General features: G+C 36.4%; 1 protein-coding gene across 1 annotated transcript in view; it reads left to right on the top strand.

Moving 5' to 3' along the window:
* EPB41L5 (erythrocyte membrane protein band 4.1 like 5) overlaps positions 1–15194 on the top strand; it is a 149499-nt gene that overhangs the window by 108050 nt on the left and 26255 nt on the right. Inside the window, exon 18 of the mRNA XM_090279315.1 lies at positions 8327–8421. Coding sequence (XP_090135441.1) covers positions 8327–8421 — 95 coding nt within the window. The remainder of the gene's footprint in view (positions 1–8326; positions 8422–15194) is intronic.

Genomic DNA, 15194 nt, shown 5'->3' with positions numbered 1-15194 from the left:
AATATGAATGACACCATTTAATTTTACCTCCTTTTTAAATGAGTTATTTAAGTCACTTTCTTCAAGAGTATTTTATATAATAGTTGAGTTTTAAAATTTAATGTAGAAAGAGTTATGCCTTTTTGCCTCTTTTGGCTTAAGGGTGCATTGAAATATTTAAGAATGTATAATTGAGACCATTAAACATTTGTATCATTTATAAGTCATTAAATATTTATGAGTTTTCAAACTTGCTTTTTCACTTTGTTTCTTGAGTGAAAATTAAGAGAGAAAGTTTCTGTAAGATATTTAGGGCACAGAATTAAATAAATGTTAGGACTTCTCATTAGCTCCTAGAAAGTTTTTTTTTTTTTTTTTTTTTTTAATGAGGACTGTTGTTGCACAGACCAACAAAAATAAATAATCCAGAAAAAAAGCTGCTTTCCTTAACTTTTTGAAAGGTTAGAAGGAAACAATAAATTGTATATATATTTTTTATTGTTGACACTATTACAGACGTTCACATCTTCTCCCACTTTGTCTGCCTCCACCATCCCCAGCTCCTGTTCCCTCTGGCCATCACCATGCTGTTGTCTGTTTCTATGGGTTATGCATATATGATCTTCGGTTAATTCTTTCACCTTTTTTCATCTAGTCCTCTTCTCTCCCTTCCCTTCTGACAACAGTCCATCTGTTCAATGTGTTTATTACTCTGTTCCTATTTTGTTCATCAGTTTATTTTGTTCATTAGATTCCACATATAAGTGAAATCATATGGTATTTGTCTTTTTTTGACTGGCTTAGTTCATTTGGCATAATGTTCTCCAGGTTCATCTATACTGTCACAAAGGGGAAGATTTCCTTCTTTTTTATGGCCTAGTAGTATTCCATTGTGTAAATGTACGACTTTTTTTATCCACTCCTCTACTGATGGTCACTTGGGCTTTTAACAGATCTTGGCTATTTTAAATCATGCTGCAATGAGCATAGTGGTCCATATATTCTTTAGAATTGGTGTTTCAGGATTCTTAGGATATATTCCCAGCATTTGGATTGCTGAGTCAAAAGACAGTTTTTTGCTTTTGGGCTCTTTTTAGAGAGAGAGGGGAAGGGAGGGAGAGAAACATCGGTGTAAGAGAGAAATACTGATTGGTTGCTTCTCATTCACACCCTGACCAGGACCAAACCTGCATCCTAGGTATGTGCCCTGACATAGTGTCAAACTGGCAACCCTTTGCTGTGTAGGATGCCATCCAACTAACCGAGCTACACCAGTCAGGGCAAGGTAGTTTTATTTTTAGTTTTTTTGGGAAACTGCATGCTGTTTCCCACAGTGACTGCAACCAGTCTGCATTCCCACCAATAGAGCACTAGGATACGCTTTTCTCCACACCCTTGCCAGCACTTCATGTTTGTTGCTTTACTGATGATGGCCATTCTGACTGGTGTGAGGTGATACCTCATTGTGATTTTAATTTGCATCTCTCTGATGAATAGTGATGTTGATCATTTTTTACATGTGTCTATTGTTCTCCTTGGAAAGGTGTCTATTCAGGTCATTTGCCCATTTTTTAATTGGATTATTTGTTTTCCTGATATTGAGTTGTAGAAGTTCTTCATATATTTTTGAAATTAACCTCTTGTCAGATGTATCATTGGAGAATATGTTCTCCCATACAGTGAGTTCCCTCTTCATTTTGTTGATGGTTTCTTTTGCTGTGCAGCTTTTTAGTTTGATATAGTACCATTTGTTTATTTTTTCCTTTATTTATTTATTTTTTTTTTTGCCCTAGGAGACATATCAGCAAAAATATTGCTACAAGAGATATCTGAGATTTTACTGCCTATGTTTTCTTCTGGATTTTTATGATTTTACAACTTATATTTACATCTTTTATCCATTTTGAGTTTATTCTTGTGTATGGTGTAAGGTGATGATGTAGTTTCCTTTTATGCAGATATCCCTTTCATTTTCCCAACATTTATTAAGAGACTGTCTTTACTCCATTGTATGCTCTTCCCTCCTTTGTCAAATATTAATTGACCATATAGGTGTGGGCTCTCTGTTCTGTTCCATTGATCTATATGCCTATTATTCCAGTACCAAGATATTTTTATTACAATAGCCTTGTAGTATAGTTTGATATCAGGTATTGTGATACTTAAAAATTTGTTCTTTTTTCTCAAGATTGCCAAGGCTATTTGAGGTCTTTTTGTTTCCATATAAATTTTTAGAATATTTTTTCCAGATCTGTAAAATATGCCATTGGTATTTTAATAGGAGTTGCATTGAATCTATAGATTGCCTTGGATAGTTTGGATATTTTAATGATGCTACTAATTCTTCCAATCAAGGAACATGGTATATGCTTCCACTTACTTGTATCTTTCTTAATTTCTTCCTTTCATATCCTATAGTTTTACCTCCTTGGTTAAATTTATTCCTAGATACCTTATTTTTTTGGTGTTGTTGCAATTGTAAATGGGATTGTTTTCTTACTTTCTCTTTATGATAGTTCATTATTGATGTATAGAAATGCCACCAATTTCTAAATGTTAATTTTTTATCCTGCCACTTTGCTGAATTCATTTATTAGCTCTAGTAGTTTTTTGATGGAGTCTTTAGGGTTTTCTATGTACAATATCATGTGATCTGTGAATAGTGACAGTTTTATTTTCTCCTTTCCGATTTGGATGCCTTTTATTTCTTCTTGTCTGATGGCTGTGGCTAGGACTTCTAGTTCTATGTTGAATAAGTGAAGTGAAAGCAGACATCCCTGTCTTGTTCCTGATCTTAAGGGAAGCACATATAGTTTTTGCCCACTGAGTATGTTGTTGGCTGTGGGTTTGTCATATATGACATTTATTAAGTTGAAGTATGTTCCCTCTATTCCAATTTTGCTGAGAATTTTTATCATAAATGGATGCTAGATATCATCAAATGCTTTTTCTGCATCTGTTGATATGATGATGTGGTTTTATCCTTTATTTTGTTTATGTGGTGTATCACATTCATTAATTTGTGGATATTTACCAACCTTGCATTCCTGGGATAAATCCAACTTGACCATGGTATATGATCTTTTTAATGTATTGCTGGATCTGGGTTGCTAATATTTTTTGAGGATTTTAGCATTTTTATTCATCAGGGAAGTTGGCCTATACATTTTTTCTTTATAGTATCTTTATCTGGTTTTGGAGTTAGGATAATGCTGGCCTCACACAATGAGCTTGAGAGTTTTTCCTCCTCTTGAATTTTTTGGAATAGTTTAAGAAGGATAGGTGTTAGCTCTTCTTCTAATGTTTGGTAAAAGTTCCCTCTGAAGCCATTTAGTCCAGTACTTTTATTTGTTGGAAGTGTTTTGATTACTGCTTTAATTTCACTACTTGTAATCTGTCTATCCAGATTCTCTGATTCTTTCTGATTCAGTTTTGGAAAATGGTATATTTCTGGGAATTTATTCATTTCTTCCAGATTGTTCAATTTGTTGGCATATAGTTGTTTGTAATATTCTCTTATAATTCTTTGTATTTATTTGTTGTTAGTTGTTACTTCTCTTCTTTCATTTCTGATTGTACAGTATATATCGGGTCCTCTGTCTTTTTTTCTTGATGAGTCTGGTTAAAGATTTGCTAATCTTGTATATGTTGTCAAAGAACCAGCTCTTGGTTTTATTGATCTTTTTATTTCTTATTTTTTGATCCTCACTTGAGGATGTTTTTATTGATTTTTAGAAAGAGGAAGGGAGTAAGACAGAGAGAGACAGAGGCAGAGAGAGAGCATCAATGTGAGGAGAAACATCAATTAGTTGCCTCCCGTATGTGACCCCACCAGGGATCGAACTGGCAACCTAGGTATGTGTCCTGACTGGGAATTGAACTTGAAACCTTTTGGAGTACAGGGTGATGCTCCAGCCAACTGAGCCACCTGGCCAGGGCTCACTGATCTTTCTTATTGTTTTATAGACTCTATTTTGTTTATTTCTGCTCTGATCTTTATTACTTCCTTCCTTCTATTGATTTTGGGCTTTTTTGTTGTTTTTTAGTTTCTTTAACTGTAAAGTTAAATTTTTATTTGAGTTTTTTTCTTGTTTCCTGAGGTAGGCCTATAGTGCTGTGAGTATCCCTCTTAAGATTGCTTTTGCTGTGTCCAATAGATTTTTGGGTTGTTGTGTTCTCATTTTCATTTGTTTCAAGGTAACTTTTTATTTTGTTCTTGATCTCATTGTCAACCCATTCATTGTTTAGTAATGTGTTATTTAACCTCCGTGACTTTGTGTGTTTTTCAGTCTTTTTCCTGTGGTTGATGTCTAATTTCACCCCATTGTGGTCAGAGAAGTTGCTTGATAAGATTTCAATCTTCTTTAATTTATTGAGCCTTGTTGTATGTCTAACATGTCGTCTGTCCTAGAAAATGTTCCATGTGTGCTTGAAAAGAATGTATATTCTGCTGCTTTAGGATGAAACTTTCTGAAGACATCAATTAAATATATCTGATCTAGTGTGTCATTGAAAGCTACAGTTTCCTTGTTGATTTTCTCTCTGGATCTACCCATTGATGTCATTGGGGTGTTACAATCCTCTGCTGTGTATCTCTCTCTTTATGTCCTTCAAGATTTACTTTCCATATTTAGGTGCGCCTATGTTGGGTGCATAAATGTTTATCAGAGTTACATCCTCTTGTTGGATTGCTCCCTTTATCATTATGTATTGTCCTTCTTTGTCTCTTACTATTGCCTTTTAAAGTCTTATTTTGTCAGATGTAAATATTGCTACCATAGCCTTTTTTTACTTCCGTTTGCATGAAATATCTTTTTCATCCCTTTACTTTTAGTTTGTGTGTATCTTTTGTTCTGAGGTGTGTCTCTTGTAGACAGCATATAATGGGTGGGGCAAAAGTAGGGGGAAAATAATACAATAATTAATAAATAATAATACAAGAATAAACTCTGAAAAGAACTCATGAACATAGACAACAGTAGGGTGACTGCAGGGGGAGGGTGATGTGAGAGGACTAAATGGTAATGGAAAAAAATACAATGAAAAATGAAATATAAAAAAAAAACACACACACAAACAAAAGAATAAACTCTGATTTTGCATTCTCACAACTGTAAACCTTCTTTTGCCCCACCCTGTATATGGGCTGTGCTTTCTTATCCATTCAGCTACCCTATGTCTTTTGATTGGAGCTTTTAAGACATTTACATTTAAAGTGATTATTAGCCCTGGCTGCTGTGGCTCAGTGGATTGAGCGTCGGCCTGCGAGCCAAGTGTCGCTGGTTCGATTCCCAGTCAGGGCACATGACTAGGTTGCACGTCAGGTCCCCAGTTGGGGGTGCAAGTGAGAGGCAACCACACAGTGATATTTCTCTCCCTCTCTTTCTCCTTTCCCCTCTCTCTAAAAATTAATTAATTAATTAATTAATTAATTAAAAATAAATAACCCTACATTTAAAAAATTACATTAAAAAATAAATAGATTATTGATAGGTATGTATTTATTGCGATTTTATTCTTTTAACTATGCTCCTCTTTTCCCCTTCTTTTTCTACTCTCTAAAACAGGCCCTTTAACATTTGTTGTAATGATGGTTTTTATGGTAACAAACTCCTTTAGCATATTTTTTTTGTTTAGGAAGCTCTTTATTTCTCCTTCAATTTTAAATGATAACCTTGCTGTGTTAAGTAGTCTTAGTTGTAGGTTCTTGCTTTTCATCACTTTGAATATTTCATACCAATCCCTTCTGACCTGAAATGTTTATGTTGAGAGATCTGAGGACAGTGTTATGTCAGCTCCCTTGTTGGTAATTATCTGCTTTTCTCTTGCTGATTTTAAGATTCTCTCTTTATCTTTAACCTTTACCATTTTAATTATGGTATGTCTTGGTGTGGACCTCTTTGACAAGTTTTCGGTCATATTTTTTCAAATAGATTCTCAATCCCTTACTGTCTCTCTTCTTCTGGTACCCCTGTGATGAGGATGTTGGTTATGCTTATGTTATTTCAATGTTCCCTTAAACTATCTTCATTCTTTTGAATTTTTTTTGTTGTTGTTGTTGCTCTGATTGGGTGTTTTTTCTACCTTGTCTTCCAAGTCAGTGATTCAATCCTCTGCTTCATCCAACCTAGTTTTGTTTTGTTTTGTTTTCCAGTGTATTCTTGATGTCAGGTGTGGTATTATTCATTTCAGACTGGTGCTTTTTCATGGTTTCTATATCCCTTTTCATGCTTTTGTAGTTCTCACTAAATTCCTTAAGCATCCTTATAACCATTGATTTGAACTCTATACCAATACGTTGTTTGCCTCCATTTTATTTAGCTCTTCTTCTGATGATTCCTCCTTTTGTTTCACTTGGGACCTGTTTTTTGTCTCCCTATTTTGGCTCTCTTTTTGTATTTATTACTGTGTATTAGATAGATCTGCTGTGACTCCAAGTCTTCATGTGGTGGTCTTATGCAGTGGGTGACCTGTTGGACTGAGTGGTGCAGTTTCCTTGATCTCCTGCATTGTGTGCTCTAGGAATGTCTCTTGTGGGCTCTCCTGTGTGTCAGGCTTGCTCACTGTGAGGCCTAACCCCAACCACAGTATGAAAGCTGCTAGCTCATGCTGACAAAAAAAAAAAAAAAGAAGAAGAAGAAGAAAGGAAAAGAATACTAAAAAAAAAAAAAAATCAGTAAAATAAAAGTAATTAAAAATGAAAAAGTAAATAAATAGAAATAAAAAGATAAAAAATGAAGTACATAAAAAGTAAATTTAAAAAAGAATTAAGCAAAGAAAACCAAAACAAAATAATAAGAAAGCAGATAAAAAGAAAAAGAAAAGGAAAAGGAGTAAAAAAATAAATAGAAAAAAGAGAAGAAAAAAATTAATTTAAAAATATTGAAATTTGTCTCAGCAAAGTTTAGTGTCTTCTGTGATCTCTTTTTGAACATGCTGTTTGTGAAGTTTTAGATCCTCTTTCAATATTGTCTGAAGCTGGCAATTTGGTTTGTTGGTTCTGGGCTCCTTGGGAGAGCCTCAGGCAGAGGCCCATATCATATGGTGTCCATACCTGGCTCTCGGCAACCTGCTTGAAACTACATGACATCCACAGTTTGTGGCAATAGATTGCATATTGAAAAGCTCTATGTATTTGTGAATTTGGTTTGAAATTAAACTATAAATTATCTTTAAACATAAGCTTTCTATTGCATCTTGGTGTAATGTATGTTCATTTAAAAGTAGCTTATATTTATGTGGCTCTTGTCAATTTTTATTTCTATTAGTAAAATTAGACACCATCTGTAAACATGTAATAGCTAATTGCCACTGAGTATGCTGTTTTCTTTAAAGAATATAGAATACAGCAGGTGTATTTAGTAAATTAGGGGTAGGAAGTGTTAATGAAAAGTTACACTGTGCTTTTAGTTAATAGGACATGCAGAAGTACTACTGGTAAGTGTCATTAAAAGTTTATTCTTTTGTTCTCTAAGTAATCACTACAAATACACAGTTAAATGTTCTGATATGTTCAAGGTTTTATGTTTGTGTTGACATCTACCATGTTTGAACTGTGCTTATGAATCTGAGGACAGGGAAATAAAAGTGAATTTTGATTATATTGGTAATTTCAGAATAATGTTCTAATTTTATTTTAAAGCTAGTATTTAGTTGTTGGATTAGGAAAACATCCTCCATTAATATTTGTCTTGTGCTTTCTTGGCCATAATTTCTAATGGTTAGTTCCCAGTTTTTATAGCCCTCTTCTGGACTCTTATCTTTTGTTAGCAATTATCACTCTTTGTCACTAGAAGGATCTGAGACAAGCAACCAAGGCTATCAGAATTTAGATTCAACCAGAAGCAGGACTAGATTAACATGGAGTATTTCCAGGGTTAAAGTAAAAATAGTCCCCATTATAGAAATGACAGTATTGATTTTATTTACATTCCATTTTATGTCCATTATATGAATTTAGAAAGTTTTTTTTTTTTTTTTTAGTGCTGCAATTGTGTTGTATTAGCAAACGATGTTTATTTTGTACATAGTTTCTAGGAAATTTTATTGGTTTGGGGAAACATGGTAGAATGGACTAGGGATGCATATATGTTCTTGAACTAATCTCTTCCAGTCCCCACACACCCTCCCCTCTGAGATCTGTCAGCCTGTTCCATGTATCCATGACTCTGGTTTTATTTTGTTTGTCAGTTTCATCTAAATCAAATTAATGAAGAGTTACCTGGTTACGGTAAGAAAATATATTTATTATGTGGTTGTCTGGATTCTTACCTTTAATTGATTGTACCCTCACACAGCTATGACAGCACAGCAGACTAATGGGCTATTTTGCCATTTTTTTCAGCAGTAAAGGACACATCAGAGAAGCTGAAACACCTTGAGATGGGAAACAGTTCCTTGCTGTATCCTTGTCCCAACATTGATGTTAACATCAACAACCAGGTATTCAGATTTCTCATTTGTATACCTGTCACACATCTCCAGACCTCCCAGAAATCCCTTTATTTCAAACCTAATACTTTTTCTTTTGCTAAGAAATCTGTCTGTGCTGAACTCTTATAAACAACCTGTTTTGTCATTTAAAAAGGAGAAATTTGTAAATGTGCCCTGGTGCCGGGTGCTCAGTTAGTTGGAGCATCATCCTGTACACCAAAAGGTTACAGGATCGATTCCTGGTAGGGCACATACCTAGATTGCGGGTTTGATCCCCGTCAGGGTGTGTCAGGGAAGCAACAAATTGATGTTTCTCTCTTACATCGATGTTTTCACTCTCTCTTCCTTCCCCTCTCTAAAATCAATAATAAAATATCCTCAGGTGAGGATTAAAAAACAACAAGAAGAAAAAATTTGTAGATGTTTAAGAGAAAGGAGAAACGGGCACAGCATTAAGAACTGTAAGATCATCTCATAATTTTTTTTAAGAAACAGTCAAAAGTGATATAGATGTTAAACCTTTTATTTTGATTCAGCCTATCCTTTCTCTTAATTCTGTTCAATGGGTCTTGATTTAGTTGAAGAACTGGGTGAATGCTTTTTGAAATTGTAGAAGTATATGTATGTTTGAAAGGAGCTGCTCTGTAGTATACACAAGGAAGAGAATAGAACTTAAGATGCTCCAGCTTCATCTTTCATACCTTTCACCACCCTGTCCCCTTTGAGTTTTTTAGGCATTGGGTGGGGGTGAGGGGATACCAGTTAAACTTTAGTTAATTCTAGAAAATTTTATTATTTCTACATAAAATATCTAAAAGAAATTGAGTGAGATAAAAATAAATGTATTAGCTACTAGATGTCCCCACTAAATAGAAGAGTGAAGTTTAGATCATGATCTGGAGACATCCTCATATTTTCTATATATGGACAACAGATAGCAAGGATTTGTTTAATGAATCTTGTTTTTAGTTTGGTTTTAAAGAGGAAAGGGGAACAGCAGACCTACAGTGTTTTTTCATCCTTGAATAACTAACAGCAATTTTTTTCAGAGACCAGTATGTAGAGAGTGATTTTTTCTTTCTTGCATAATAATTGTTAGAGCTGTCTTTTTGAATCCAGGCTTGTTTTTTGTTTTTCTTTTAATGTATTTTTTCTTAGAAATGTCTTTTATTTATTTATTATTTAAATATAAAATAAAATTAAACTATCAGTAATCAGAGAAACACAAGAAATAATGATAGATTATTTATCACTCATTAGAATGGCAAAAATTAAAAACATTAGCATATCCAGTTTTGTTGTGAGACAATAAGCATTCTCACATACTGTTGGTCGGTCTGTAAGTTGGAGGGCATTTATCACTATTCATCAAAAAAAGTTTTTTAGGTATATTTTATTGATTATGTTGTTACAGTAGTTACAGTTTTTTTCCCCTTTGCTCCCTGCCGCCCAGTACCCCCCTTCCCTCCAGCAATGCCACCCCACTCAGTTCATGTCCATGGGTCTTGCATATATTTTCTTCAGCGTCACCCTTTCCTATATTATTATTTATTTATTTTTATTTATTTATTTATTTATTTATTTATTTATTTATTTATCTTATATTATTCTTAACTTCCCCCTATTTTGTACCAACCAATTATGCTTCTTAATCCCTGCACCATATTCCTATTTCTCCCCCTCTCCCCTCCCTGCTGATAATCCTCCAAATGATCCCCATACCTATGATTCTGTTCCTATTCTGGTTTGCTTAGTTGGATTTTGTTTCTGTCTTTTAGATTCAGTTGTTGATAGTTGTGAGTTCGTTGACATTTTAGTGTTCATAGTTTTGATCTTTTTCTTAAGTAAGTCCCTTTGACATTTCATATGATAATGGCTTGGAGATGATGAACTCCTTTAGCTTTACCTTGTCTGGGAAGCACTTCATCTGCCCTTCCATTCTAAATGATAGCTTTGCTGAATAGAGTAGTCCTGATTGCAGGTTGCCTTTCATCACATTGTATACTGCTTTCCAGTCCCTTCTTGCCTGCAAAGTGTCCTCTGAGAAATCAGCTGATAGTCCTATAAGCACCCCCTTGTAGGCAGCTCTCCGCCTCTCTCTTGCTGCCCCCAGGACTCTGTCTTTACCTTTCACCTTTGGCATCTCAGTCATGATGCATCCTGGTGTGGTCCCCTCTGGGTCCAGCTCACCCAGGACCCTCCATGCTTCCCGGACCTGTATGTCCATCTCCTTCACAAAATTTGGGAAGTTTTCCTCATTTTTAAAATTTCTTGCTTCCTCGTTCTGCACTGATTGACTGTTTGTTTCTTCCTTATGTTCCAAATCATTGATTTGAACCCCGGTTTCATGCCCTTCACCATTGGTTTTTTCTGGGTTTTCCTTCATTTCACTTAGCATAGCCTTCACTTCTCTTATGTGTTTGCCGTATACTCAAGCATATCTGTCAAGCCTGTGACCACCTTTATCACCAGTGTTTTGAATTCTGTGTCTATTAGGTTGTCTATCTCCTCATCTGTGAGGTTGGCTATCTCCTCGTTGCTTAGTTCTCCCACTGGAACCTTGATCTGTTTTCCCCCTTTTGGGCCTTACTTCTCCATCTCCTCATTCTGACAGGCTCCTGTGTTTGTTTGCCTCTGCGTCTCAGGTAGAGCTGTCACTCCTGTTACGTTGTAAGGGGCGGAGCCTTAGTGATTCGTCAGTAACAGGAGACCTGTTTCACCACGTTGTTGCGCTGTATGTGGGGGAGGGGTCCGAGAGGAAACAATACTGCCTGCCCAGCACTTGCCCCTTTTCCAGGTGCCCCTCCCACATCTGCACTGGATTGGCAACCCTCTAGCTGCTGCCCTGGCCATCGTTCCCAGAGTGGTTGGGTCTGCGGATGCTCTAGGACCATGGGGGCCCTTTAAACAAGTGGACTCTGCTGAGAGACTGGCAGTTTCTGCTTCCACTCCAACCCCCACTGGTCTGCACAGTCAGAAGCAATGAGGCTTGATTTTCCCCGGTGTTGGGACAGTGAGCTGCAAGGTCCGGTGAGGAGCTGGGAACGCTCCCCAGGTGTTCCTCGTGACTTTTTAAAATTTGTAACTGCGCTTTCCACCGGCCTGCCAGTGCTGCCGCTGATGCTGCCACCACACTGTCTTCTCCACCTTGTCTCCGCCCCTCCTACCTGTCTGGATGAGTATTTCTTCTCTATATCTTTGTTTGTTGGACTTCCATGCAGTTTGATTTTCTGGAACTTCTTGTTGTTTCTAGTTTTGAGGTAGTTGTATTCCTTCTCAGTTGTGGAGGGAGATGCAGCATATCTGTCTATGCCTCCATCTTGGCCGGAAGTCCTTAGAAATGTCTTTTAGAAGCTGATTAAGTTCCAGAAAGGCTTCTATTTTCTTGAGCCCCTCAATATTTTTAATTATATTAATTTGTTTGCTTCCATGTGTTAATTGAAAATTTTAGATAAGCTTTACATGTTTATAAATTTGACACAAATTTAGTGGAGGACTGGAATGAAACTTAAAAAGAACGAAGTCTATTGAATCTTAGGCAAGGGAGAATAAGCATGATTGTTTGTTACACTGTTTGAGAACTTAGCAGACTTTGGGTTGCCTTTCACCCCTGACATAAGTTTCCCACTCAGTGAACCCTGACAGCCAAGGACTACTCTACAGGAGAGTTTGAATGTCCACAGTCATTTCTGATTAGGTCTAATTTGGGGTATTTAGGAATCATGGTGTCTTTTTAATTCCTTATGGTCTTCTGTCTGCCACACTTTGGCCATCCAAGGCAGATATATCAGCAGCATAGTAAGTGGGTGCCATTGGAGTATGTACTATAAGAAAATAAAGTGAAAATATTTTAAAGCTATTATTCAACTTGTATTTCAGTAATTTTTTTCTATCATACACATATATGACAATAGTAGAATATTAAAGCAAATTTTAAAGAGCACGAATTTATACATTTTCCATTATCCCACTACTGAGCAATAACTACAGTTAACATTTTTAAGATATGTACTTTTAAACATTTAAATGGGATATATATTTTTTAATTAAAATGCAATAACACTGCTTTTTAAAACTGACCAGTTGTAAACATCTTTTATTTCAATGACATTACAGGCAATAATTAAATTGTGTTCATGTGTCATCGATGTGTTTACTCAGTCCTCTATTAGACATTTAGATTGTTGCTAATTTTTACCTTTGTAATGAGTGTGGTAACAGTCTTATATAAACAAATATCTGCAATCATTTTTTATTTTTTTTCTTGGGAAGTAGAAATGGTAGGCCAAAGTGCAGGCAGAATTTTAAAGCCTTTTACTTCTGCAAAATTGCCTTCCAGAAAGATGCTAGCAATTGATACTTTTACCTTTGACATGTTTATTGAATTATTGTTTTTGTTTTTAGTATAGGCAGAAAAAGAAATATGTGCCTATATCAGAGGCAGGGTGCTCTGAGAATTCTGTAATGTGATTAACAAGTCATCTTAAGTCTGCAACATAATTGTCTCTGAAAAGAAAATGTCAAAGCATTTGAACTAGCTCTGATTTTTTCCAGCTTTATTGAAATAAAGTTGACAGATAAAAATCTATTGACAATATACAATATTTAAAGCATATGATGTGGTGATGTAATATATGTATATATTGTGAAATAATTCCTACAATCAAATTAACACATCTGTCACCTCACAGAGTTACCATTTTTTGTTTCTGTTTTTGGTGATAATGCTTAACATCTACTCTTGACAGATTTTAAGTGTACAGACAATATAATCAACTAGAGCCACCATGCTTTACATTTGATCTTCAGAATGTGTCAATGTTATAACTGAAAGCTTGTATCCTTTACCAACCTCTCCTGTCTCCCCACCCCTATGATTCTGATGTTGGCATGTTTAAAGTTGTCCTAGAGGTTCCTAAGCCTCTCCTCATTTTTTTCAGTTCTTGTTTTCTCATTCTGTACTGATTGTTTCTTCCTTATGTTTCAAATCATCGATTTGAACCCCGGTTTTTTTCCCTTCATTGGTTTTGTGTGGACTTTCCTTCATTTCATTTAGCATAGCCTTCACTTCTTCCTATATGCATTTACTGTACTTAAGCATATCTGTCAAGCCTGTGAGCATCTTTATCACCAGTGTTTTGAACTCTACATCTGTTAGGTTGGCTACCTCCTCATTGCTTATTTCTCCCACTGGAACCTTGATCCATTCCCTCTTTTGGGCCATACTTCTCTGTCTCCTCATCTTGACAGACTCCTCTGTTTGTTTGCCTCTGTGTCTTAGGTAGAGCTGTCACACCTGTTACATTGTAAGAGGCGGAGTCTTAGGAATTAGTCAGTACAGGCGACCTGTTTCACCACGTTGTGGTGCTGTATGTAGGGGAGGGGTCTGAGAGGGAACAATATTGCTTCCTCAGCACTCGCCCCTTTTCCTGGCACTTCTCCCATTTCTGTATGGGACTGGCGCCTCTCTAGCTGTTGCCCTGGCCATCATTCCCAGAGTGGATGGGTTTTGCAGACATTCTAGGACCATGGGGTCCCTTTAAACAAGTGGACTCTGCTGAGAGACTGGCAGTTTCCTCTTCTCTCTTAACCCCCAGTGGTTTGCACAGTCAGAAGCAATGAGGCTTTATTTTCCCTGGCATTGGAACCATGACCTGTGTGGTCTGGTCTGGTGCTGGGAGCACTCCCCAGGTGTCCCTCCCTACTTTTAAAAATGTGCGACTGCACTTTCTGCCTGCCTGCCGCTGCTGCCACCACACCGCATCCTCTCCGCCCTGGCTCCACCCCTCCTGCCTGTCTGGATGAGTATTTCTTCTTTATATCTTTGTTTCTTGGACTTTGTGCAGCTTGATTTTCTGGAACTTCTGCTTGTTTCTAGTTTTGAGGTAGTTGAATTCCTTTTTAGTTGTGGAGGGAGATGCAGCGTGTCTGTCTATGCCTCCATCTTGGCTGGAAATCCTCCTTCTTTTTAAAGGCTGAACAATATTTCTGTGTATACACTGTCACACACATACTATTATTTTCTTTATCCAGTCATATTTTAATGTACACTTAGGTTATTCCAGTACCTTGGCTGATGTGCATAATGCTGCAATGAACATGGGAGTATATCTATTTGAGATGGTGATTTAGTTTCCTTTGGATATATAGTGATCCCTCACTTATCATGGGTTTTACGTTCTAGACCCCTCACCCTTCATGATAGGTGAAAATCCGCGAAGTAGGAACCTTACACTTATTTTAGTATTTATATATATTTTAAGGCTTTATAAATCCTTCCTACACACTTATAAACTGTTCCCAGTCCCTTATTAACCTTTACCACTGCCTTATCAACCTTTTCCACACTTTTATAAAGACTACTTATGTTCTAAACATACTCTACACTTTTAAACCTACGTAACTTTAACAACATACATATACAGTACTGTAAAATTTTATATGGGTACTCACCAGTGAAGTATACTACAACTTGAATGATGAAGATGATGAATTATCTGTGTAGTACTGATGATGATGAAGGTGATGAAGATGAGATGAATGTACTGCATAGCAAAGAAGAGCATTACAGCTCTTCTAAAGGCACCACTTCATCGGGCACTTCTTCAGGTGGTGTAGTAGTATCTTCGACCTCGTCCGTAACTTCTACTTCCGCTAAAGGCTAGGTGTAACCGACCTCTTTGTTCAAGTGATGAACATAGTTATGGGGAGTTGCTGCTGCTGCTGCTTCTTCAGATTGCGAATGTTTTTGTAAACTGACATGGCACTGTCGATTGAATTTC

Source organism: Furipterus horrens, unplaced genomic scaffold, assembly GCF_987537825.1.
Source record: "Furipterus horrens unplaced genomic scaffold, mFurHor1.1.pri manual_scaffold_1, whole genome shotgun sequence".
NCBI classification, from domain to species: Eukaryota; Metazoa; Chordata; class Mammalia; order Chiroptera; family Furipteridae; genus Furipterus; species Furipterus horrens.
The sequence above is the reverse complement of the archived record's forward strand: the minus strand, read 5'-3'. Positions and strand labels throughout refer to the sequence as shown.